The sequence below is a fragment of the Ochotona curzoniae genome, unplaced genomic scaffold (genome assembly GCF_017591425.1).
Source record: "Ochotona curzoniae isolate NIBS_2020 unplaced genomic scaffold, NIBS_Ocur_1.0 contig_2599, whole genome shotgun sequence".
NCBI lineage: Eukaryota > Metazoa > Chordata > Mammalia > Lagomorpha > Ochotonidae > Ochotona > Ochotona curzoniae.
The window spans coordinates 6,518,101-6,545,682 of NW_024465520.1; the positions used below are offsets into that span (position 1 = coordinate 6,518,101).

Sequence of the window (27,582 nt, forward strand, 5' to 3'; positions counted from 1 at the left end):
GACTCAGCTCAAGCCATTGCAGCCACTTGGGGAGTGAATCAGCGGATGGTGAGGGTTTTATCAGCAAGGTGAGGATTTTAGTCATTGGGGCATCATGCTGGGCGTCCTCTCTACTTTCTGTACGTGAGCTGAGGCTTAGCAGTGCTGTTGCCTTACACCATCACAATAGTACCACTTTTTTTTTTCATTTATTTTCTGTTAATCTGGTTTGTACCACTATCATGTAACTAGAAGCACAGGATGATTTTAGAAATGAGCTTTAGCTTTTAGAGGCCTTGGTTATACAAAAATCTATCTAAAAATGCTCTAAGCAAATAGCATCAAAAATATAAAATATTTAGAAAAATATGAGCACATTTGTAAGGTATTTGCAATAAAAATATAAAATATTGCTGGAAGAAATTGAGAATGAGAATGGAAAAATACATCCTGGGTTATGAGTCAGTATTGTCAAAATGTTTGTTGTGCTCAATCAATGTCCCAACAGGCTTTTAAAGGTGGAGAATGGAAAGTTAATTTGAAAATTCATTTGGAAACAAGAGGATTGAGAATAGCTAAAACAAAGTTGAAGAAAGAATGAATCTTGAGTCTTACACCTTTATTTGAAGATTAATTAAATCACCAGAATTAAAATAATGTGGTGTTAGTATAAACACAAGCAGATAGATCAGTGGAAGAGATTAGAGTCTGGATTTAGAGTCATACATACACTGCCAACTGGCTTTTGACAGAATTGTCAAGATAATTCAATGGAGAAAAGGGAGATGTTTTCAATGACTTAAGATCAACAATGGTTCTTACTGCACATAATAGAAATGTATATACATATATATATATATGTAATTTGAGATAGATTCTAACTCTGACATAAAAATTAAGCCAGATAGCTTCTAGAAGAGAACAGAGATTGCCTTTATGCCTTTGGAAAAGGTAAGGCATTCCTAGGTAAGAAAAAAAAAAAAAAAGAGAGAGAGAGCTACAAAAAGAATGACAAAATGTATTTCATTAAGGTTGAAAACAATTGTATATCATTGAATTTGAAAACTTGTACTGAAAGATACCATCAATAATGAAAAAGCAGCCCCTGTGGTAGACAACTGCTTCTGTTGCCTTGTTCTTGGGCAAGTGTCACACTGCTGGGAGAAAAGCAGCCAGTTGTTGGTGGGCATCCTGGGCCTGATTATGCCAAATTTGTGTTAACTGTATCACTGAGTGGCATAGTTACCTATTCCATATATATATATACATATATGTATTATTAATTACATTGCATTATGTGACACAGTTTTAATTCCATATATTTTTAAAAATGTATGTGGAGAAGGTGCGGAATGCTGGACCTGGACATATCACCCTGGTCCCAGATTGGGAGGGTGGGGGTTTGCAGATTGCCTGGGGAAGGCAGTCTGGGGACATATTGGAGTGGGAGCAGCTGAGAGCATGTTTGACAGGGAAGGAATGGCTTGTGGAGTCTTCCATGGACTGGGTCACTGAACTGGCAGGTAGGCAAGTGAGCTGAGATGAAACGTTTTAGAGGAGGAACCAGAGGGCATGTGTGGGTCAGGCCAAGGCACTCGCCCACATGGGAGACCTGGGCTGGGCTAAATAGCATCACCTGTGGCCTGCCACTGCACACGAAGGCTGGGGCTGGCGGCATGTCTAATGGGAGTAGGTTGCAGTACCCACTGTGAGTATCAGAGCAGGGGTGGGCCGTGTCACGCTGAGATGGTGCACCCATCAGAATGTGAAAGTAAGATCTGGGGGCAGATTCTGTAGGGAAGTTTTGGCTATCCTCTGTGGGACTGCAGCGCCCACTGGTTTGTACTGAGAGCTGTGGATGGTCACGGGCTGAGCCAGGATGGACTGTGGAACTCACATGAAATTCAAGAGTCCTGGGGCTGGGAGAAGGCTGGACTGGGCCAGACTGCAGCACTTGCTGCAAATTCAAAGGCCGGCATTGAGGGCAAACCATGCCAAACAAGGTCATGACATCCACCAGCACATGTACCATCCAGGAATGGGAGTGGCCCTGCCAGAGGAACTCAGGGAACTCCCCTGCTAGCATAATAGTCAGGCCTGGGAACAGGCCAGGCTAGGCTAGGCCACACAACCTGTTGGCACACACCAGAACCAGGACACGGTGTAGGCAACAAATCCTGCAAATAAGAGCTAAAACTGCCAGTAAGTCATGCTAGTCTGGGTTGAAGTACCTCCAAGCACTTGCAAATCTGAGGCTGGCAGGCCTGGTAGGGGCACTTAGGGTACTAACCCCTTCTAGTGAGTGTAAGAGCCAGGGCTGTGACCAGCCTGGGTTAGGCAAGGCTTTAGCATCTATTGGCATGCATGTGGGCTGGGTCTGAGGGTGACCAAGACTGGGCTAGGCACCAGCACCCTCTGGTACTCCCAAGAGCCAGAATGGGTATGGGATGGGCCAGGCTAGGCTGCAGCATCCATGGCATCCACTGTTTCATGTGAGAGCTGGGACTAGGAATGGGGGTGGGTGGCTAGGCTGGGCTAGGCTGTAGTACCCATTGATGAGAGCCAGAATGGATGTGAGACAGTTGGGCTAGATTTCAGCACCCACTTATGAGTGCCAAACCTGAGGGCCTGCCATGTCAAGCTGGGCTGTGTCACCTGCTGGCACGCACAAGAGCAGGACTGGTAAGGGAACTTCAGGGACTCCCTTCCTAGGCTGCTGCTTACACTGGTGAGTGTGATTGCTGAGATGGGTTGGGCTGGCCTGGGGATGGGCCAGGCTGGGCTCAGCTGCTGCACCTGCTGCATAAGAGCTAAAATGGTTGTGAGTCAGCTGGGTTAGGCTGACAAGTGCTGGGACTGGGTGTGAGTCATGCTGGATTTCACTGTGCCCTGGCAGGTGCAAGATCCTGGGAGTGAGCCTGATGGGGAAAGTGTGGGCACTCCCCTGCTGGGCTGCAGCTCCCACTAGTGAGCATGAGAACTGGGGTTAGGAGCAGGCCAGGTCAGTCAAAGCAGTGGTTTCCATTGGTATATGTGTGGGCTGGATGTAAGAGAAAATTGGGCTGAGCTTAGCCACAGCACCCATGGGTGTGCACAAGAGTCAGATGGGATGCAGGACAGAACATGCCAAAACTCAAAAATCAGGGTTGTGGGTGAGCCTGGTTGGAGTTATTGGGTATCACTCCAAGTAGGCCACAGCACCTACTAGTGTATATAGGGACCAGGCCTGTGGTGGGCTGGGCCTGGGCTAAGTCACAGCACGCCTCAATTCATGTGAGAGATAGGGTTGGGGTGGAACTGACTAGGCAGCTGCACCCACCTGACTCTACACTGACTGGCACATCAAGTCAAGTCTAAGGTCACCTGAGGTGACATTTCTTGCAGGACTCCCCAGCTAGATGGCTGGACTGAAACCCAGGCCACAGGGAGAATCAGAATATATGCATCCTGACCTTGGAGTACATATGTCAGGACTGGGCCTCCTTTTCTGCTGATGCCTGTGCATGGCACAGCATGCCCAGATGCACACAGGGAACATGACAGCCAGCTCATCTAGGCCAGCAGAGGATGTCAGCTCCCTTGTCAGGATGGAAAGCAGAACAGGTTAGACAACTCTATTGGTTAAGCCTTGCAACATATTCTTTAGATTTGTGGGTGCATTAAGGTGGACTTGGTCAGTCAAGAGACCATGCAAAGATTTTCTCAACCCTGGTGCAGTGAAGTCAGTGATGTTTCAGAATTATCAAAACCACTCAAGTAGACAGCGTGGAAACACTCTTACCATCAGGGTCTCTAAGGATCAGCAAATGACTGTCCCCCATCCTTGGGTGCTGATTTGACAGCAAGGAGTGACAACTTCCCTTTCCCCCCTTGCAGATGCAAGAGGAAAAAAAATTGAAACGTTTGTTCCACCCACCTTTCTCCATGTCCTCCCCATCCTAACTGGAACCCAATGTGGGCATGCATTCCTCTCAACTATGTAAACAGTTTTTTTAAATAAAGTTTTAAAAATGGAAAAACTGGGGCAGATATTGTGGCACAGTGATTGAAGCTGACCTGTGATGTTGGCATCCCATATGGGAGACCTACACGGAGTTCCAGACTCCCGGCTTCAACCTGCCCCAGCCCTGGCTGCTGCGCCTGTCTGGGGAGTTACCTAGTGGATGGAAGATCTCTTTCTCTTTTCTGCCTTTCAAACAACCAAATACATAAATAAAATTAAAAACAAGCTACAAAGTAGGGAAAATACTCATCATAAATGCATCTGCTGAAGAACTTGTATCACAAGCTCATAAAAATCTCAAATAAATTGAAAATTAAGAAATAACCCGGTTTTCTTAATTGTCACAAATGTTGATACGTCATTAAAAAGACATACAAATAGCCAATAAGCTTTTGGAAGGATTTAACATCAAGTCTTCAGAGAGCCATAAATTACAATTACACTGATGCCATTTCAAATTCAATACCAAATGTTGGCAAGCATATGAAGAATCCTTGACTCTGTACCTGGCTAGGGAAATGTGGAATTCTTAAACCATGTTGGAGCATGCTTAGTCAGTTTCTTATAGTATTAAATGTTCATTGTTTTCCAACAATTTCCCTATTAGATATTTACCCAAAGAAAATGATAATGGATGTCTAGAAAAGACGTTTGCAATAATGTTTAGAAGAGCTTACATTAAAGCTAAAGGCAATCGAGATATAGTTAAATATATAAATTATGATAAATCTATATGATAGAATATTATTCAGTTAGAAAAAGGGATGGCTGGGCCTGGCACAATGGCTCAACTGGCTAATCTTCACTTTGCAAGTGCCAGGATCCCATATAGGCATTAGTTCGTGTCCTGGCTGCTCTACTTTCTACCCAGCTCCCTGCTTATGGGATGGGAAAAAAAGTGGAGAATGGGGCAAGTGTTTGGGACCCTGTGACTTTAATGATAGACCTAGAGGAAGCTTCTGGCTCCTGCTCCTGGCTTCGGCCTCATCCACCACTAGCTGTGGCTGCCATTGGGGGAGTGGGATAGGAGAGGGAAGATCCTATTGTCTATCTTTGTCTCCTTCTCTCTGTGTAAAATCTGACTTTGAAAGGAAATAAATAAAATCTTTTTAGAAATATTAATGTGGGCCCAGCACAATAGCCTAGTGGCGAAAGTCCTCGCCTTGCATGTGCCAGTTCTAATCCTGGCTGCTCCACTTCCCATCCAGCTCTCTACCTGTGGCCTGGGAAAGCGGTCGAGGATGGCCAAAAGCCTTGGGACCCTATACCCGCATGGGGGACCTGGGGTTCCAGGCTGCTGGCTTCAGATCAGCTCAGCTCCAGCCATTGCGGTCACTTAGGGAGTGAATCAGTGGATGGAAGATCTTCGTCTCTGTCTCTCCTTCTTTCTTATATCTGATTTTCCAATAAAAATGAATAAATCTCTCAAAAAACAAAAAATGCTAAGTAAAATTTTAGCAGTTCAGAAACTCTGAGTATAGAACTAATGCTGGATAGAACTTGTAACTTTCCTAAGGGATTCCTGTGTATAATATTTTAAAAAAATTTTTTTAATTTTTTATGTTCTACATTCAGATAGCTTAAAATGTCAAAGAAAATTAAACTGACAGAAACAAACAAAAGGAAATTTCTTAGTGCAGGAATAGCTATTGGATCTAGCGTTTAAGATACTACTCAAGACCTTGCCTGTCACAGCAGATCCCAACATCTTAGTGAGGCATATCCAGGGACGCGTCGGTGACGATGCGGCTGAGCCCTGCCATCCTCACTCGTGGCACTCCTGGATTGGGTTTCTGGCTCCTAGCTTTGGCGCGGCCCCAGATGTTGTCAGCATCTGGAAAGTGAACCAGTGGGTAAGAGCTCTCCCTTTCTCCCTCAATGTCTCCCTGCCTCTCGAATACGTCCAATTCCCAGTCCCATCCTTGTTTCCGTTCCTCTCAGTCCCTGTACCCCTGCAGCAACTACTGCTGCAGCCTCCTATCAACAACACACACACACACACGCACATGTACACACAGCCCCAAATTTTGACTTAGAGTGGTAGAGTGCAAGAAAACATGATGTTAAGTACTGAACGGCTGGTTGAATGTCATGTAATGTTAAAGCTGTTAGCGTTCTCGAGGGTTGACTGCTTTGTAAGTGTGGACATCCGTCCTGCATATGCTGTTGGATCAGGTGTTGGCCCTCGTTGAGGCTGTCGTGCCTTTTCAAAGCAGTGTTCCTGCAGGATTCTCACGTGCTCTCAGGCCTCCTTGGGGAGTTAGGTTGGAGATGCTCTTCTTAGCCAAGACTCTTGCTATTCCTAATTGCTGAAGCCACCGTTTCTCTTTAAAGGCACTGCAAGATAACAAGACATAATCTGTAAGAAGGTCCAATGTTGGACCATGTTGCCATCTCTAGCTGGATGCTTCTGGTCATCATTATCCTTTAGTCCAGCAAGTCCATTTTTTAAAAAAGATTTATTTCTTTTTCCTAGAGAGGCAGATTTACAGGGAGAAGGAGATAGAGAGAATTTCCATTCACTCGTTCATTCCCCAAGTCACCTCAACAGTCAGAACCAAGCTGATCCGAACCCAAGAGCCAGGAGCTGCTTCTGGGTCTCCCACACAGGTGCAGGGTCCCGAGGCTTTTGGCCATCCTCAACTGCTTTCCCGGGCCACAGGCAGGAAGATAGAAGGGAAGTGGAGAAGCTGGGGTACTAACTGGCACCCACATAAGATCCTGGTTCCTGCAAGGCAAGAACTCTAACCTCTAGGCTATCATGCCGGGCCCAGACAAGTCTATTCTTTCTTTTAACTATTTTTTTTAAACTATTATTGCAAAGTCAGGTATACAGAGAGGAGGAGAGACAGGAAGATCTTCTGTCCGATGATTCACTCCCCAAGTGACCGCAATGGCTGGTACTGCGCTGATCTGAAGCCAGGAACCAGGAGCTTTTCCGGGTCTCCCACATGGGTGCAGGGTCCCAAGGCTTTGGGCGATCCTCTACTGGTTTCCCAGACCACAGGCAGGGAGCTGGATGGGAAGTGGAGCTGCTGGGATTGGAACTAGTGCCCATACGGGCGTGTTCAAGGTGAGGACTTTAGCCACTAGGCCACGCAGCGCAGGGGCCTCCGAGGCAGTTCTGACAGGTATATTTTCATGTGTCTGGAGTGCCCTAGTGACATGTGGTACAGCAAGCTCTTTTTCCCCATGCCAGCTGAGGCATCCAGGCCCTGATTGGGAAGATGCCACACTTCTTCTACCACCAAGAACACGATGCGATTTCTCCCCACCTTGATCAAATTCTAAGGACCAACATCGTGAAGGGTTCCATTAAGTTTTTCCTCCTCTTCTGGGTTTGATATAAGCAGGGTATTTGTGCATGGAACAGCCAAAATAGCACATGTCTGTTCCCTGTGTCTGTGTCTTTATGGCACAGAGCTGGACTCGTTGACAGATGAGCACTTGGCCCCCCGACTGCCTGGTTTGGTTGGCTGTTTTAGGTAGAGAAGGACCAGACTGAAGAGTATGCACGGGCCTGAGGCTGTACGTCTGTCCATCCCCTTCACAGCCCACCAACAAAGGAAGGTGGAATAGATCCTGGAGCAGATGCAGGCAAAAGGAATGGAAATAAAGGAGTGAAACAGAGGATGTGAATAAAGATTTGGAAGAGGGCTCCACGCCATGGCCTAGCGGCTTAAGTCCTCGCCTTGAATGCACTGGGATCCCATATGGGCGCCAGTTCTAATCCTGGCAGCTCCACCTCCCCTCCATCTCCCCCTCCCATCCAGCTCCCTGCTTGTGGCCTGGGAAAGCAGTCCAGACTCCTGGCTCTGGATCAGTGCAGCGCCGCCGTTGTGCTCACTTGGGGAGTGAATCATTGGACGGAAGATCTTCCTCTCTGTCTCTCCTCTTCTCTGTATATCTGACTTTGCAATAAAAATGAAAAAAAAATGTCTTAAGAAGATTTGGGGGAAAGAGATACAGGGAAATGATTTGCTTGGAGGAATTCTGCCAGAGTAAGTCCGCAATCAAACTGGCCATCTCTTCTACAAGTCTCCCTTCATTGTCCTCTGTCTGCTGATTCACTCCCCCAGTACCCTCATCAACCAGGGCTGGGCCAGATGGAAGTCAGAAACACAGAATTCCACGTAGCTCTGCCATGCTTATGGCAGGAATACAAATGCTTGAGTCATGAGCTGCTTCCCAAGATATACTATCTGAGGAGCAAAATTGGAAGTGGAGGAGCTAGAATTTAAGCCAGGTCCTTGGGTACAGGACGTAGACATCCCGTGTGATGACTTAACCACTACCCTAAAGCTCCACCCCACATTAACTGCTTCCTTTGATACAATTTCCTTCTTGACCTTGAAACTGACTCCTCTTGATTAACTCCAATCCGCATGAAATATAAAAACAGCAAGCTAGTACAACCTCTTTGGAAAGCTATTTGGAACTGTTTATGAAGCTAAGGATAAACTTAGCTGATGATCCAGCAATTAATTCATTCCTAGGCATACAGTCAAGGGAAATATATGCATATGCCCTCCAAGCACACATATAAGAATAACTGTACTTTTTTTTTTCAGAATAGCTTCCAAATTAGAAACTGGCATCAGTAGGAGAACAAGTCAAATGCTGCATCGAGTTAACAACTAGCACACACAAGGAGAACGTGAACGTCAGGGGAAATGTATCCAATGCAAGGGCCAACATAAAGGAGTAGATGCCATGACGTCCTTTGTAGGGGGTTCAGGAACAATGTGCCGTTGGTGCCAGGGATCAAAAGGTGGTTCTATCTAAGGGGATGCTTGACTGCTCAGGGGCAGGAGGGCAAGTTGGAAAGTCTGGAAAGTGTTTTTGATCTGGTTAGCGATTTGGTCGTGTCCACAAATGTAAAAATTCAAGGTCATGCATGCGGTCAGCGTTCCACTGCACTCTGTTGTATGTGTCATAACGCATTTCCCCCCTGAGGAGGTGTCCTATGTCATAGAAAACTGGCATACATTCTCACCCGAAACCACTGCGTGTTCACCTGAAACACATAACTACTTGTACACATTTTCCATCGTGCCTGCCACTTCAGTGAAGCCATAAGTAAGGACTGAATGCCAGCAAAAATGAACTCATTTCAATTCTGTTTCTGTTGATATAATGCATCAATCTTTTCATTATTAGGTTTACGGCTTCATTGTAAGGTGGTCTGTATGTATAATTTTTAATTTAATAATTTCCAAGAGTTTTATGTGTCTTTTCATAAATTCTAGTCATGGGTCCTGTGTGTTAACCTAGTGACTAAAGTCCTCATCTTGCATGTGCCAGGATCTCGTATGGGTTCCAGTTCGTGTCATGGCTGCTCCACTTCCCATCCAGCTCCCTGCCTGGCCTGGGAAAGCAGTCAAGGATGGCCCCAAAACCTTGGGACCCTGCAACCGTGTTGGAGGCCAGGAGGAAGTTCCTGGCCCCTGACTTCAGACTGGCTCAGCTCCAGCTATTGCAACCACTTGGGGAGTGAACCAGCAGTTGGAAGATCTTTCTCCTCTGTATCTCCTTCTCCCTGTGTAAGTGTTCCTTTCCAATGAAAACAAAAATGAATCTTAAAAAATTAATTTTAATCACAGGTAGCTCACAAATTACAAAGATTGAAGTTGTTATGCAATTTCTTAACTATCAGTCTCATTGTGTTAAATTTTGAATTTTGCCACACTGTCCAAAACACCGTCACCACTAGGTGGCAGTAGCCTAGCTGAGATTAAAGTCATTCCAAAATTCCAATAGGCAAACAAAGCAGTTTAGCTGCTGCTTCTTTGCTTCTGATGTTACTGACCAAGGAAGATGTCAGCATAACTGTGTGTTTCTCCTATAACATCGGCATCCAATAATACCTCACAAGTGATGAGTGGCATCTGAGATCTGGTCAGAAGTTTGTGTTTTCAGTGAAATTTCATGACTAAAATTGACCTGATTTAGTGAATCTGCCTGAAAGGTCTGTTTCTGATGTGGTGCTTATCTTTGTAAGTATGATGATGGATTGTCTTTTTCACTCACTTTCAATATTATTGCCAGTTCCAGCACCCTGCCTTCCCCTGGAATCCTACACCTGCATATCTTGCTTAGTAAGCCAATTAATGTCTTTATGAATTTGATCAGTTCTCAACTTATTCCTATCTTTCCTTCCACGTTCCTTACCACCTGTTTTCAATGGCACATTTGCTGTCTCCTCGTATTTCAAGGTTCTCTCTTCTTTCTCCCCCTCCCTGCCCCCACCTTAGATTTAGTTATATTTTGAAGTTGAAAGTCAGAGTTACGGAGAGCGAGAGGTAGAGACATCTGCTGGTTCACTCCAAAAATCGCCGTATGGCTTGAGCTGAGCTGATCCAAAATCAGGAGCCAGGAGCTTCTTCCCGGTCTCCCAGGTCAGTGCAGGCACCCTCTGATTTGGGCCATCCTCTGATGCCTTCCCAATCCATAAGCTGGGAGATGGATTGGAAATGGAGCAGCTGAGACACAAACTAGCACCCATATGGGATGATGGTGCTGCAGGTAGAGGATTAGCACGCTATGCTGTTGCTCCCATTCCCATTCTGTCTTTAATGAGTAGCCATGGGCCTTGATAATTGGCACATTTTAAATATATATATTCTAAATAGTGAGAGAGCGAGAGAGATATGAATCTTCCATCTTTTGGCTTAGTTCACAGATGTCTAAATAGCCAGGGCTGGGCCAGGCTGAAGCTTGGAGCCAGGAACTCCATCCAGGTCTCCCACGTGGATGGCAGGGGCCCAGGCACTTTGGTCATTTTGCTGCTTTTCCCAGGACATTAGCAGGGACTGGATCAAAAGTACAATAGCCTGGCCTGGTGTGGTAATCTAGTGGCTGAAATCCTTGCCTTGCACGTGCCGGGATCCGGTATGTGTCCCAGTTTGTGTCCTGGCTGCTCCAATTTCATTCCCATCCAGCTCCCTGCTTGTGGCCTGGGAAAAAGAGTCGAGAATGGCCCAAAGCCTTGGAACCCTGCACCCATGAGGGAGACCCGCAGGAAGCTCCTGGCTCCTGTCTTTGGATAGATTCAGCTCCGGCCATTGTGGCCACTTGGGGAGTGAATCAGCAGGCGTAACATCTGTCCATATATAGTTCTGCTTTTCCAATAAATTAATTAATTAATAAAACTTTTAAAAAGTGCAACAATTAATGCAAACTTGTGCCCATGTGGGATGCCAGTATCACAGGTGGTAGCTTTATCCGCTCACAGAATTGCTGATTCCATTAATAGTTCTTCCCAGCATTCTATATTCTCCTAAAAGTTTGAAGGTCAAGGTGGATTGGATTGGATTGCTCGACAGGGTCAGCTCTACTTGGGCCATACACAAGGCTGGTGAGGTCCTCGAAGCTGGGCAGTGGTGTGTTGGAATAAATTGCACTATTTTTTGTGACAGAGTAGGGTTTCATTCCCTATCCTAATTCCCTCATTAAGTAACCCTGGCCATTGTGCCATGGTGGGTAAAGCCACCACCTTCGACACCAGCGTTCCAGTTGAGTCCAGTTGGGTGCTTCTACTTCTGAATCAACTTCCTGCTAATGACCTGGGAAGGCAGCAGAAGATGGCCCTGGTATTTGGGCCCCTACCCCCTGCATGGGAGACCTGGAAGGATCCTCTCCTGACAGCTGCCTTTCAGCCTGGCTCAACCCCAGCCATTGTGGCCACCTGGGGAGTGACTCTAGCTATAGAAAGTCTCTCTCTTTCTCACAGCCACTCTCCAATTCCACCCTTCAAATTTAAAAAAAAAAAAAAATTTTTTTATAAATTGTTTGCCCTGGCAGGGCAGGTATTTGATATAATGGTTAAGATGTCTACTTTCATATCCAACTGCCTGTGTTCAATGCCCGATTCTGGCTTCTGATTTCTTCTAATGCACACCCCTGGGAGACAGCAGCTCAAACAGTTGGGTCCCTGACACCCATCTGGCAGCCATGGACGTGGCGCCTGGGTCCTAGTTTCTGCCTTGTCTGGTAGCAGCCATCGCAGGCATCCGGAGAGTGGCACAACAGTGTAACTCTCTGTCTCTTCCTGTTTCTGTGTCTCTTAAGAAAGAACACACACCCCTGCAAGGGCTGGGAAAGGAAAGCGTTACCTGGCCGTGGCTAAGCAGTAGATGGCGTTCTCCCTTGGAGTCCTGCCGCTGTGCTGTGTGAAGGGTGCAAAGGAGGCCCTTAGGAAGAAGTCCGCACTGGGAGTTGCGTAGTAAAATGATGGGTGTGAATATCCAACTCGTGAAACTGCAGGGAGGGGCACTTCGGGGAGATACGCATTTTTTATGAGCTTCTCTTTTTTCCTGGCTGCGGCTTTTTTCTGACTTTGTTGCTGACTGTGTTGTAATACAGAGGACAGATTAGCATTCATCAGTGGAGGAAATTGGAGTGGTTGTCCTTTCGTGTCCGGCTGCGAGGATGCCCAGGAATGGACAGCTTTCCTGCCCTGAGCACGCTCCTGGAGAGGCGGGAGCTTGTGCAAGGTGCTGCGGGAGTGCTTGCTCTCGGCCTGATGCCAGCTCCTGGAGGTCATCTTCGGTTCCGTGAAACCATCCACCATCACTGCGTCTCCCACTTTTGCCCCCAACAGCCTTCTTCCACAAAGCTGGCTCCTAGGCAGGCTGCGACTCTGAGCTCTGAGGACCCATTGTTTGATTTTAATATAAATCCTCATGGGGACTGAGATTTTCGGAAAGGAAACCGTGGACCACATTTTGCTCAGCAGGTATAATACGCAGTCTTTGTGCCTGTGCTTGAAGGCGATGGTCAGGGGGGTGTGGCCCGCCGCGTTTGTGCATTCCAGGCACAGCACGCTGCAGTGGACAAAAGCCTTCAGAATCAACAGCTGGCCGGCTTCTGCAGCTGCATGAATGGGGCATTTAGAGACATCTGCATGAAGGGCTTCCTGGCACCAAGCTCGGTAGGGGTGGACCCCGACCGCCTCGTGGGGCCGCGCACCCTGCTTCAGGGCCCATTCCGTGAGTTCGATGTAGCCGTGGAAGGCGGCGATGTACAGGACCACCCTTCTCTGGTATCTGAGTGAAACAAGCAGAGGATGTTGTTGAGGAAGCCAGAAAAACAGACCTGATTGGACTAAATAGCTCTGAACATTGCAATCACAATGTTTGTTTCTTTCCTTTTGTCTAAAACTTGTCTTTGGATAAGGTACCTCATAATGTGACTTCGAAGGTCCTGCTTGTGCACATTGTCCTAATATGCGCAAGTGAATAATACAAACTGCTTTCCTTTGAGACATTGTGTTTCTTCTAAAAATCAACTGTTTGGAAAAAGTATCGAGCTTTATAGGAAATGAGAAGATACTGGAAGCAATGCAGCACGTTTTTGGTGGGTTAAAGTCTTGTATATTCACTTTGCCTTTTCCAACAGACCTTATTTTGGGGCTTCTCCGTGTCTTTGTCTCTTATCCCCTCCCCAACTAAGGCTGCACTGTCTCGGGTCATCTGCTACCTTCTCTTATTTTTCTATGGGTTTTTGTCACATAACTATGATGATTATTATTATTCCACACATTGCAGGGTGCCTGTCCTCTTTTTTAAAACCTTCCAATAACTCTCCAGTGCAGTTTATTAGTTTTTAAAAGTTATTGGGCTAGGCGCAATGGCTCAGTGGTTAAATCCTTGCCTTGCATGTACCAGGATCCCACATAGGTACCCATTCATGTCCCGGCTGCTCCACTTCCCACCCAGCTCCATGCTTGTGGCCTGGGAAAGCAGTATAGGATGACTACAAGTCTGCCATGCACCCACATGGGAGACCCGGAAGAAACTGTAAGTTTGCCTTTCTAATAAAAATAAATAATTAAAATAAATAATTAAAAAAAATAACTGGAAGTTGGTTATTTGTTTATTTAAGAGGCAGCAAAGAGAAAGACAGGGGTGGGTTTCGCATTTACTAGTTTACTCCTTAGATGTTTGTGATAGTTGGGGCTGAAGCCAGAGGCCAAACATTCACTCCTGGTCTCCTCTGTGGATGGCAGGAGTCCAACTCAGTCATTAGCAGTGCCCCCCAGGGTCTGCATTGGCAGGAACTGGGGTACCCAGGTGCTCCTGTGGAAACATGGCCCCTTCTCAGCCTCTTCCAGCTCCTTCCCTCAGCCCCCTTCCTCCTTTGCTGTGCTGGATCACCTCTCATAGCTCAGAAGGCCTAAGTTAGGTGATGGCTAACGGCTGAGAGAACTAGGGGACCAAATCTTGGCAGGTATTGTTTGGGGCGCCCTTGTGCAAGGGTGTCAGTGTTTTATAATCATGGAGACAGAGCAATCTGACACCATCCTCATTGTACTGCACCCAGTGGGCTCTCCTGGTTCTGACTGTACGCCCTCCACCTGCCTGATGATCTGTATGTGGCTTCCCAGGTACTCTTCTCTATGGAGAAGATGCACTGCCTAGATCTCTGGCCCTCTGGACCCTCCAGTCTATCAATGAGTATGCTAGCATTTCATTCACTATCAGTTTCCTTTTCATTTTCTAATTGCATATTAGCATCTCTGATGTTGATCTGGGCTGAAGAGTTGCCTCCTAGATAGGCTGCAGACATGCCCCCTGAGCGCGCTGGGTGGCTGGGCACCTCTCCTTCACACATCTACAGTCTCGTGAGTGGATCCAGTCAATGCTCCATGTGTGACACACCTGGGACTGAACATCTGTTCTCCCCAACGCTTGGCTCCTGGGACGGTGTGTTCTTCCTGGATGAACAGACTCGCACTATTCAAACTGCGGGCCTGGAGCTCATCTCTGTCTATTTCTTCTTGCCCTTATCATCTCCTGTGTAATTTGTTCTCTACACTGGTTGATTGGACTTCCTGATATACCTCTTCATAGTCAGCCCCCCTCACTGCTGCTGCCATTGGCCTGCCCAGGCTGCCATCTGCCTGCCTCCCTTGTCCGGCTGTTGGGCTGTGTCCTTCGTGATGCAGGAGGAGCCGCCTTCCTACAGGCAGATCTCATCTTGGCCCTCCCCTCCCAGTGTCTTCTCAACATCTGAAAGATAAAAAGCAAATTCTTTTACATTCTTCCTTGGGCCTGCACCAGGTGCTATCCTGTCTTTCTACCTGCCACTTGTCCTACATTTCTTCCCATCTAGTTCTTCCTCCAGGCTTTTGTCTATATACTGCCATCTGTTTTGGAGCAATTTTGTTCTGCTTTCTGTCTAGGTCTCAAAGCTCCTTCTCAGGAAGTAAGCCCAGTTGATTAGCCATACTGTGCATTCCTGTATCACCTGTGTTCTTTTTTTTTTTTTTTAAGATTTATTTATTTTCATTTGGAAAGGCAGATATACAGAAGATACACAGAGAAGAGAAGAGAAGAGCAAAGAAGAGCACAGAAAGGAAGATCTTCCATCCATTGGTTCACTCCCCAAGTCGTCACAAGGGCTATAGCTCAGCTGATCCAGAGCCAGGAGCCAGGAGCTTCTTCTGGCTCTCCTACATGAGTGCAGGGTCCCAATGCTTTGGGCCATCCTCAACTGGCTTTCCCAGGCCACAAGCAGGGAGCTGGATGGGAAGCAGGGCCACTGGGGCGTGAACATTTATCCATATGGAACCCTAGCGCTTTAGCTGCTAGATTACCATGCTGGGCCCTCACCTCTGCTCTCATAGCACTTGTTACCCTGACTGGTAGCAGCAGCCACACCTAGCACCCTTCGTCAAGTGCCCTTTTAAATTCCCTAAGATTATTAAGTCATGTGATCTGTAAAAGAGTACATGATAGACACTGTCAGTTGCATCTTATGGAAGAGGAATTGGAGGTGCAGGATGTTTACATAACTCACCCAAGTTTACATTGGGTATGTGAATGTCCCTGGAACCTGATTAAGTCATCCACAAGGGGGCACTGCTCTAAGATACCACTGAATTAAATCAAACAGTTAATGACATTTAGGGACTTGGGAAGCCGCTGTTGCAATACATCCTAACAGTGTCGTGCCTTTCCCCTGCTGATGCTGCAAGCTTCCTGTCCTTCCCTGCCACAGTCAGTCACGTGACACTTCATGTTTCGTGGAGGTGTGGATGCTTGTGCTAACTTCAGCTTAGAAAAGAGCCTAGGACGACTGAGCAAACCTTAGCCCACAAGTAAAACTAGAAACCAGGAGGGAGCAGAGGTCATGCCGAGCTAGGCTCTTATACCTACTGGTCTGCGGGAGCCAGGGACGCTAAGCCACAGTGTCTAAGGCAGAGGTCGGGACAGGGGAGGGGCTGTGCCAAGCTGAGTCAGAGCATCCACTGGCAGGCAAGTGATCTATGGCTGGGAACAGGCACGGTTGGGGAGCAAAGGGGACAACCCTAGCTGGGCTGAGGTTCCCACCAAGAGGCGCGTGGCCTGGAAGGGGGGCTGCGTTCTGATCAGGATATGGTTGTAGTCTCCCTTGGCACAAGTATGGACTGGGATTGGATGCACCGAACCAGGCTAGACCCCAACACCTCCTGGTGTCCTGGAGGACCAGGGCAGATGTGGGATGGACTAAGCAAGGTCTCAAACCCCTACTGAACCATGTGTGAGCCGTATGTGGGTATGGACAAACCATGGCTGGGCTGGAACATCCAACAGCAAGAACCAGATTGGGTGGAAGGCCAGTCAGGAAAAGCCACAGTTCCTGCTATGACAGGAGGTGGACTGAGTAGGGTTGGCTCATGGACCCACTGGTAAGCGTGTAACCTGGCATTGGGAGAGGTTCTGATGGAGGAGCCTGGGCAAATCCTCTGGCAGGACACAGATCCAGCAGGTAAGTGCAAGAAACATGATAGGAAACAGCCCGGAAAAGGCCATGGAAAGCTACACACTGGCATACAATTGGCAGACGTGGGGACAAGACCAGGCTGAATCTGTCCACGTCATCCACTGGCAAATCCAGGCACCAGTGTGGGTCGACCCAGGTTCGGTCGCAACAAAGACTAGTGCACAATACGGAATGCCAAGGTGAGGTTGCCTGTACCGGAAGGGACCGCAGCGCCCAACCAGCCTGGGAACAAGAAAGGAAGTGGGCAGAGCCGGCAGGGGAATAAGGGAGGGTTCCTTTGCTGGACAGCTACTTCCACAGGAGAGCATAGGTTGGGATGGGGGCAGACCAGACTAGGCAGAGCTACCACACCTGTGCACCTCATCCATATAGAGAGGAAGATCTTCAGTCCGATGATTCACTCCCCAAGTGAGTGCAACGGGAAAAGCTGGGCTGGGCTGATTATTCCTACTGGTGCAAACAAAATTAAAGTGGGCGAGGGTTGTTTGGGCTTAGACACAGCATCAGCTGGAATCTGGGAGTGGGAGAGGCCTGGGAGGGAAATAGTGGGTTCATCCCTCTTGGGTTACCACTTCCACAGGAAGACATAAAACTAAGATAGCAGCTGGGGTGGAATGGGGTGTGGGACAGACTGGATTACTGCTATACTTACTGGCAAAGCAGGGTAGGGGGCGGGCCTGGTGGGGGTTATTGTGGGTCGCTCCAACTAGGCTGCAGCTCCCACTTGTTTATGTGAGGGCCAAGTATGTGCTGGGCAGAACCAGGCTGGACTGCAACGCCCATTGGTTCCAGTGGAAGTCAGGAGTGAAAACAGAACCAACCCAGCAATTGCAACCACCAGCTGATCGGGGCGATGGACGGTGCCAGGCCCTGTATTTGTTAGCACGTACAAGAAGTTTCTTTGGAGATCTTCCTAATCTAAATGCTGGACTCAGAACCCTAACGAAGAAAAGAGAGAAGACAGAACAGGTCAACCAACCATCTAAGCTATGATGGACTATGTCAATCAGTGGATTTTTCAAAGACCTCATAGTGCTTGGAGTGGCAAGATAGACAGCAATTCATAACTGTTGCAATATCAAAACCACTTGAGCAAGAACCTCAGAGCATGCCCTACATCTGGGACCTGGGGAGGGTGGGAAATTGGGTGGGCCTTCTCCCTTAATACCCCCTTTAAACATGAAGGTAACAATATGGAAAACATACTAGTATTATCCACTTTCCTGTAGCCCTTGAACCTTCTTACCCTAATTAACTATGTAGAGATTGTCAAAATAAAAATAAAATTTTACATTAAAACAAAAAAAAAAGAAGAAAAGAAGAAAAGAGCCTAGGAACGTGGCGATCTGTAGGTGCTCTTATTTTTAGAATAACTGAATGTGAGGAAGGCAAAGTACTTACTCTGTTATGACAACCTTTAACTGGTATAAGTTGGACAGCAAACTAAACACAAAGTCACCCACTTCATTAGGTGATTTTTCAAGATTACCAACCTAGGGCCCGGCGCAGTGGCGCAAGTGGTTAAGGTCCTAGCCTTGCACGCCCGGGATCCCATATGGGCGCCGATTCTAATCCCGGCAGCCCTGCTTCCCATCCAGCTCCCTGCCTGTGGCCCAGGAAAGCAGTCGAGGATGGCCCAAAGCTTTGGGACCCTGCACCCATGTGTGGGAGACCTGGAAGAAGTTCCTAGTTCCTGGGTTCAGATCGGCGAAGTACCGGCCGTAGCACTCACTTGGGGAGTGAATCATCGGACTGAAGATCTTCCTCTCTATCTCTCCTCTCTGTATATCCGCCTTTCCAATAAAAATTAATAAAAATAAATCTTTAAAAAAAAAAAAGATTACCAACCTGAATTGCAGCCCATCACCAAGGGCTCTCAGCCCCACCTATATCCCTCTGTCCTGCTTTATCAAATGTTACTGATAACATCTGACGGAGACATGTTAACGAGAACTAGCATGGGACCACCATCAGCTGCATGGTGAATTTCAGGCTCATGGTCCAACAAATGAGTTTTTAAATTACTGAAATGAATGTAGCATTTGCCTCCTCTCACATACTTCAGCACTGGTTCTTCTTTTGCTAGATAGCGCTCGACTTTCATTTTTTGTCCAAGGAGGCAACCCATCAGAAATTCCTTCCATCCATCCCAGACGTCCAAGCGAAGTGTGGTGCCTGGGGATCAGAAGAAGCAGTTTAAGGTTTCCATCCATCACTGCAATTGTCTATCCATCAAACTGCTAATGACAGCTCCCCCCAAGCAGAGCTACGTAGATGCCAAATGAAAGGCAAGCCCGGAAGCTATTTCCAGCTTCCGCTCTGGTTGGCTTGGAGAAGCTGCTTAGTTTCTGTCCCCTGCTGTTTTCTCATCTGCTCAGTGGTTGTAGTAATGCTGAAATGTTTTTGGCAGCTATCTTAAAACAGTTCTGAGGACATTGATTTAATGCAGACAGTGTATTATGATGGAAACTAGAGGCATTCCATTGGAAGAAGGAATCGGGGAGTGGTGGCAGGGCAGGTGGCCTTCTCGGGGCCCTAAGGCATGTAAGCACGCTCTGAAGGACTGGAGGATGCTTTCCAGGAAGCCACAGCAAACAGAGGCTGCTCTGTGTTGGGAACATAAGCCCAAGTCACTGCTGCTGGCCAGTGGAATACCTGCTTCTTGGAAGTCCAGCCTTGCCCAGCTTCCTGGATGCCACATTTACTTTGCCCACAGGCTGTTTTCTGGCATTGCTCACATAACTTTCTGTTCTCTTCTGTACACACTGCTGGGATCAAACCCAACTCCTCCCTGTCTGTGTCCACCCAGTTCACGCTTCCTGTTCTGCTTACTTCAACTTCTCATTCGTCTCTCAGACACACCAAGTCTGTTCCCATCCCAGGACTAAGGGACTTCCTAGTTCTTTTGCGTGAAGAGGTCCTTATGCAAATTTTTTTGCAAAACAGTGTCCTATGTATATTCAGCTTTTGCTTCATACAGCGTGTCCTTGCAGAGGGCACCTCCTGGCTAAGTATTCTCTGCAACTACCCCTACCCACTTCTGTTTTTCTATCTCATGGCCTTTTTTTCTGCATAGATCCTATCATCAGCACTTGCAATCGTTTTATTTATTTGGAGATGTTTTTCCCTGTCCCCATTAAAAAGTGATTTCCCTCAGGACTTGCCACATGGCCTGGCACCAGGTCACTGGCCAACAGTTGACTGTGGGCAATCTCAGCTAAAGGTGCCACTTAAACCCAAATCCAGATCTCCAGGCCAGACCTCCGCTCCCCCAGGAGTACTCCCAACCAGGGACCTGTACTCTGGCCTCCATCATTCCAAACGATTCTTGCTCCCCAGCCTGCTCTTCTCCTTGCCCTTTGTCGTAGTCAGTGGACCACCTGTCTTCCCTTCTCCCTAAGCTAGGTCTTGTTCTTCATTGCTGTCGTTTTGTCATACCCTATATCTAAACATAGGTGAGACCAGTTTATCTCATCCGTGTTTTAGAACTCTGCTTCCTTGCCTCCGTCTCGACCAGTTCTGCATTGTTTCTAGCCTAGATAACTTTTTGCCTAAATCTGCTTTGAAAAATTCTCAACAGCTTCTCTCTATCTTTGTGTAATTCTCTGCTCACATGTCATCTCCTATTCTGACCAAATATCTAAACCAGCGTTCCTGACCAGGCTTCATTGCCTTTCCCTGCTTTCTTTCACTGTGTAGTTGCTATTTCTATTTAAGCAGTTTATTTGCTTGAAGGTCCTTGCCGCCACGGCTGAATAGCATGCTTCAGCAGGAGAGGGATGTTGCCGCTGTGCCCACTCTCTTTGGCTCAAAGTGGATGCTCAGTAAGCTATTGTTGAATGTCCTGCCCAGCTTCCCAAATCCCCACTGCCCACGTGCCGCCCTCCTCACTCAGCAGCCTGGCTTGTACTTCTCTGTGTACACCAAGCTGTTTCTGGCTTTGGATTCCTCTCCTGGTGTCCATCCTGTCTCAATTATCTGCACTCTTTTCTCACACTTTTCAACTTGTTGTTTAGGATGCAACGCTGGCATCACTCTCTGCCGACAGCCCTCCTTGATGGCACCTTCTCCTTACCTCCCCGCATGGCTTAAAGGGCTTCTCCTCAGCCTTCAGGAGACGCTTGGAAACTCTTGTTGAAGCTAATTGCTGCTTTGCAACTGCTGGGTACAAACATCAACGAAGAGCTCAGAATCGTGCCTAGTCTAGTCTTATGAGTCCAGTTTTCCTTACACCTTTGAGTTGCCATGAGGCCCTTGTCAAGTGGAGCGAATGACCAGATACGGTATGACCATCTCAGACGGGCCATTCCTCGACTTTCTCAAGTGCTCCAGGATTTCTCTGTCTTCCGCTTGCGCCACTGTGTGTGTCTTCTCCCCCTCTGTTGACTGACAGGTTGCCCCTGCTTGTTTCTGGTTTCTGTCCTGTCCCAACTTGGGCATGCACACAGCTTGATTTACATGACTCAACCCTACTTCATGGCAACTTGCATTTTCTGTCCCTACCAATAAACGACTCCATCTCTCTATATTTCCCAATTAGAGCTCACACAGCTGAAAGTAATTAATACTTATTAGTATTATGCAAATAATGATTATATAAATATAATTATCACATTAAGCTATAAATGTAACATAAATATAAAATAAGTAAAAATTATATATTATTATATTTAATGTAAGAGCACAATGTGACTGTCTTTCCTTATCCATCACAAGGCTCCTGCCCGACACTTGTGTAGCAAAAGGCAGGTTAACAAGAGAAAAGCACGGCACATTTATTAGTGTGACACAAGAGACTTCAGAAACGAAAACCCAGAGACCCAGAGTTAGGTTTGATGGAGAATGGACAAGCAGGTAGAAATGTGACTGGACAGAAAAGGTAGTTCCTGGTAGGAATAGACTGAGGAAGGAAGCCCAGGGAGGCCTCTCCGTGCGGCCTTCCTTTTTCCCAGGTGCACAGCTAGACCCCTGGCAGGAGAGTCGGATGAGCAGGCAAGGTAGGTAAGGCATTTCTGTAGGGCCAGATTCCATCTACAACGGCCAGTGGCTCCCTGGGGACCACCCTCTGCCTTCTGCACGCGCTGCCTGCTGCACTCTCTTCCATCAGCGGGACTTACTGGTTCTCTGTCCTTCCCTTGGTGGTTACTAGCCTCGGTGGTTCAGCTGTCCGGCTCAGTCTTTGTTAGCTTCAGTAGGGTACCTCCAGCAGACTCTGGATTCTACTCTGCTTTAATTCCCGGTCTCTTGGTACATTTACAAATATTGCAACTGACTCAGTTCCCGTAGTGAAGCAGTCCCAATTTCTCAAGGAACAAAGATACTTTTCTCTTATTGTTCAACTTCTGCAGATTTAGGGAATTTCCTTATTTTTAAAATTATTTTTATTTAGGGCCCGGCGTGATAGCAAAATGGTTAAGGTCCTCACCTTGCATGCCTCTGATCTGGGTACCGGTTCTAATCCTGGCAGCTCCATTTCCCATCCAGCTCCCTGCTTGTGGCCTGGGAAAGCAGTCGAGGACGGCCCAAAGCCTTGGGACCCTTCACCCGTGTGGGAGACCTGGAGGAGATTTCTGGCTCCTGGCTTCAGATTGGCTCAGCTCTAGCCATTGCGGCCATTTGGGGAGTGAATCAGTGGATGGAAGATCTTCCTCTCTGTCTCTCCTCCTCTCTGTATATCTGATTTTCCAATAAAAATAAATAAATATTTTTTAAAAATTATTTTTATTTGAAAGAGTTACAGCATAGAGAGAAGAGTAAGAGAGAGAGGAGAGATCTTTCATTTGCTGGTTCATTCCCCAAATGACCACAATGGTCAGAGTTGGGTGGAAATGACTATAGCAGCATGGCGCTTCTTTTGGGTGTTTCACATGAATGCAGGGACGCAAGCACTAGGTCATCCTCCACTGCTTTCCTAGGTTATTATCAGGGAGCTGGATCAGAAGTGGATCAGCCAAGATTAGATCTGACATCCATTTGGGATGCCAGTGCCACAGGGGGAGGGTTAACCTACTGTGCCACATCATTAGCTCCAATCTAGGACATTTCTAAGCAAGTAAGCCATTAAGTAACTAAATAACCCCTCCATTACTACTGATTTATAATGTCTTCATTATCACGTATAATATTCCTTCACTAACTTTAATATGTTAGAAAGAAGAAATTTACTTGAAAAATGCTATTGCTCCAGAAAATATAATTAAAACCTATTACTGGGAAGAATGCAAAACTAATGAGACTTAAGCTTGATGTCGCCTTTCTACATGACCTTTTAACTTTTCATTTTCTAAAAGTTTATTTATTTGAAATGTAAAGTTACAGAGAGAGAGAGAAGAGAGAGGTGTCTTACATCTACCAGTTCACTCCCCAGAAGGCCACAATGGGGCTGGCATCTTGAAAGCCTGGTGCTTTTTCCAGGTCTCCCATGTAAATGCAAGGCCCCAAGCTCTTGGGATGTCTTCCACTGCGTTCCCAGGCCCATTAGCAGGGACCTGGATCGGAAGTGGAGCATCTGGGATTCGAACTGATTCCCATACCATATGCCAACACTGTAAACAGCAGTTTTACCGACTATACTATTATCCTGACCCCATCATTTTCTATTTTTAATTTTGCATTCAGATCTTCCAAAACCTGGGTTTGCCTTCCATCTGCCTGGATTTATATCCAGGTGTTGTGCCCAGGCCACACAGGGAGGCAGATGGAAGCAATAAGCAAATGCCACTTATTTCCATTTGAATCTCCCAACATCCCAGATTTCTCATTTAAATCCCAGAGTCATTTTCTGCCTATCTGATTTGGAAGTTTTGTTCCTGAATGTGAAAACTATGTATCTGGCTTCCCCCAGAAATAAATATTGTTCAGGACTTAGAGGGAATCAATCAAGACTTGTCAGTATCAATTGTTAGAAGAATCCAACCCCATGTGTATGATTATCATTTATTGGCAGTATGACCTTGTCCAAGTTAGGCAACTTCCCTGAGCCTCAATTTTCTCATCAGTCAAAGAAACGATTATGGAACAGCGGGTCTCCATTGTCCTGCAGGGCTGGTCAGGGGGCCCTGGAGCAAGCCCACATATCAGGGCCTTTGCTGACCTGGCGCCAGCTCAGCCTGGCCGGGAATGTGTATCAACAGATATTCCGCAAAGAAAAGTCATTTGATAATTCCAGAACGTTCATGAGATTTTCTATAAAATATAGAAAGAATAACAAACCAATAAGCATGTAGGCGAGCAAGAGAAAGCAGAAGCTAAAGTGGAAACTATTCAGGCACACACTGCACAGGCAGGCACGCTGTGTAGACAGACTTGCTGTATTAACTGACACGCTATACTGGCAGACACAGACAGACATGCTGTAATTGGAGACACAAGAAAGTATGTATGTACTGGGCCTATTTGATGTGCTACTAAGGTTCAAGTCACAAAATCAGAAATACTAGGATATTTTTAGATTCACAGGTTTTTGATTAGTCTGCAAATGTTCCACCCCAAAAAACTGCTTTACCCCTCAATTTTTTATCTCCTTAATCCTTTGCATCTGTCTGTCTCCCCCTACTGTATTAAAACTGTTCTCTCTGAGCCCGCTAGTGGCCATTAAACCACATTAAAAGGTTTTATTTCCCCCGCTCAGGATTACTTTCATCGTTTTATCAGCAATTTTTTTTTTTTTTTTTTCTCATCTGGCAGTGATACTTAGGCCAAGTTTCAAATCCCCTGCTGGCTCTGACAGCTCCCGCGTCTCATTCTCTGGTCCTCTGCTTACCTTGCTCTCAGGCTCCTGCGTACAACCCTTGGACTCTCGGTAATCTTTCTCCAGAGAGAGCCTCCTGTGTGGGTGGGATGCCTATTAAGTAGCTCCCAGCCTAACTTCTCACTCCAACCCTAGCTCCAAGTTTGTCCTTGGGGAAAATTAGATGATCTTGGTTGTTCTTACACCTTTGCCCCTAATGACAAACTGAGTAACTTAAAAGAGGAATGTGGGTGGGCATGAGGCCAGGTTAAACCACTGGTTAAGATGCCTGCATCTCAGCTTTGCGCAGTGGCAGTATCATAGCCAATGAGGTTTATCTGAGGCGCGGTTATTGCTAATTGAAAGATTTTCCAAGATGCCTGCATCTCCTAATAGAGCTGCTGGATTCTAAGCCTGGCTTTGCTCGCTATGCCAGCTTCTTGCCAATGCTTATCATGGGAAATAGCAAGAGAAGGCTCAAGAGGTTGATGCCTGAATTAAGTTCTAGGATTTGAGCTTCAGCCTGGTCCAGTCCAACCCCAACTCCTGCAAGTATTTAGGGAGTAAGCCTAGAAGTTGTTGGGAGTTGCTCTGGGTCTGTCTGTCTCTCTGCCACTCAGAAACAAACAGAACTCTGACTCTTCTCATATGCAAAGCAATACTGCTTTGCCCAGCTTCCTTCCCGTCTGAGCTTTTATACTTCCATTTTCTTTTCTTTTTAAAATTTATTTATTTTTATAGGAAAGGTAGATGTACAAAGAAGATTAGGAAAGAAAGATCAGTTGCTGGTTCATTCCCCAAATGGCCACAATGGTCAGAGCTGAGCTCACCCGAAGCCAGAGGCCTCCCCCAGATCCCCCTGTTGAATACAGGGTCCTAAGGCTTTGGGCCGTCCTCGACCGCTCTCCCAGGCCAGCCCAGGGCTGGATGGGAAGTGGAGCAGCAAGGCCACCAACTGGCGCCCATATGGGATTCCAGAAGTTGCAAGGTGAGCATTTAGCCACTAGACCACCCTGCCGGGCTCTCTGCTTCCATTTTCATAAATGGAATCCCGCATGACGTCCAATCACTTCAGTCTCAGATTTGTCTTTTCCATTGCTAGTAGAAAGGCTTAATGTCAGGATCAGTAAAATTCTCGGTTGTTTATCATTCTGCCTCCAGCCTGTCCTGTTGCCTTTCTGTATTTCACACCACACTTCTCTTCCACACCCCGCATATTGCTCCTCCCACCTCTGGCTCTGCTCAATCTGCCCCCACCTGTGTGCCCCAGGCTCTGGGCCAGGCTCCTTTCTCCGTTGCTTCCTGGGTTAAGCCAAGGGCTGTGAGCCTGGGACCTGTGCTTTTCTCCTGGCCTGGTTCCCTGGAATGTCCTCCTCTCCTCCTTGCCAATGATGCCGAGTTCTTGTACCGTGCTTTCCTTCAGTGCTGCAGCCTGCACTGAGCTGGCTTACTGTATTGTATCTGAGAACACGAGTCTAGTGTCTGTGCCTTGACTGTGAGACTGAGGGCAGAGGCAGCTGTGTAAATTTCAAGATAAGCATGTAGGTGTGGCGGCTAGGCTCCTCCAATCTTTAATTTTCATCTTGGGGACTGCAACACCAAACCCCTTCCATTTCCCCTTGCGTTTAGAGAAGGGGTCAAGGTTTAGCTCTTGGTAGCAGCAAAGATTCCTCATTACCTGGAAAGGGGAGATCAGAAGACATGCCAACCCAGAATTCCTTCAACGTCCGGTTTTAAGAAAGGTGGGGAGTCTGCTGCGGGAAAGGCAGCTGTGCTTGGGGGAAGGGCGTGGAGCAGGCCACGTGTCCTCCTTCCCTCTTGCCCTGCTTGGGCTCTCTCGGTGGTCAGAGCAGCCTACTCAGCTCATGCTTGGGCCCTAAATTTTACATGAAAACTCTTCATACCTTAATATTCTCAATCTCAGGAAATCATTTGAAGAGGTTGGTGTGTTTTCCTTGAAACATTTTGAGCAAGTTATGTAGCCATTCAGAAAGAGGTTTTTTGCTTTGTTTTGTTTTAATCTATGAAAGCTGGGGTTGGGCCAACCTGTTGAAATTCTCTTACAGCTATAATGTGCCATGTCTGAGCTGTATAGGCCTGAAGAACAGTCATCCAGAGTGGATTCTAGTTTTGTTTGTGTCTTGTTAGATACTAGATTATTGGTTGCTTGGGGACAAATGTGACTAGAGTACTTCCTTATGTAGCTTCCCATCCTGCTCCATGCAGGACCCGGCCTCCTGCAAGCCTCCAGATCAGGTGTGCCTGTTACAGAGGAGTGCTCTAGGGACAAATTCTAGAACAATTCTTATAATTCAAATCAGGAGCAATAATCAATAGCAAACTTTTGAGAAACTCAATTTAAAATAACATGAAGGGGGGCCCGGAGAGGTGGCCTAGCAGCTAAAGTCCTCGCCTTGAACGCCCCAGGATCCCATATGGGCCAGGTTCTAATCCCGGCAGCTCCACTTCCCATCCAGCTCCCTGCTTGTGGCCTGGGAAAGGAGTCAAGGACGGCCCAAAGCCTTGGGACCCTTCACCCGTGTGGGAGACCTGGAGGAGATTCCAGGCTCCTGGCTTCAGATCGGCTCAGCACCAGCCAATGTGGTCACTTGGGGAGTGAATCATCGGACGGAAGACCTTCCTCTCTGTTTCTCCTCCTCTGTGTATATCTGACTTTGCAATAAAAAAACAAATAACTCTTTTTTTTTAAAAAAAATGAAGGGGCCTGGTGTGCGATAGCATGGTGGCTAAAATCCTTGCCTTGCACGTGCTGGGATCCAGTATGGATGTTGGTTCATGTCCTGGTGGCCCCACTTCCCATCAAGCTCACTGCTCATGACCGGGGAAAGCAATTGAAGACAGTCCAAAGCCTTAGGATCCTGTGCCCATGTGGGAGACCCACAAGACACTCCTGGCTCCTGGCTTTGAATCAGCTCAGCTCTGGCCATTGTGGCCAGTGGACAGAAGATCTTTCTCACTGTCTCTCCTCCTCTCTGTATGTCTAACTTTCCGATAAAAATAAATTAAAAAAAAAAACCATGTAGTTTAATGCCAATGTGATATTCAGGAGATGTATATATCAGTAAGTGGAAATCTAGTGGTT

The 27,582-nt window shown here is 46.9% G+C and overlaps 1 protein-coding gene and 1 non-coding gene across 2 annotated transcripts in view; one reads left to right on the top strand and one right to left on the bottom strand.

Annotated features, from left to right (window-relative positions):
- Positions 1–6,029: 6,029 nt before the first annotated feature.
- Positions 6,030–27,582, bottom strand: part of ANKUB1 (ankyrin repeat and ubiquitin domain containing 1) — a 33,929-nt gene continuing 12,376 nt past the window's right edge. The window contains exons 4-6 of the mRNA XM_040974917.1: positions 18,811–18,925; positions 12,097–13,029; positions 6,030–6,319 (exon numbers count right to left, since the gene is read on the bottom strand). Coding sequence (XP_040830851.1) covers positions 6,190–6,319; positions 12,097–13,029; positions 18,811–18,925 — 1,178 coding nt within the window. The 3' untranslated portion in view covers positions 6,030–6,189. The remainder of the gene's footprint in view (positions 6,320–12,096; positions 13,030–18,810; positions 18,926–27,582) is intronic.
- LOC121152772 lies at positions 24,778–24,914 on the top strand. The gene has a single exon (XR_005883306.1). It is a non-coding gene; the product is annotated as a U4 spliceosomal RNA (small nuclear RNA).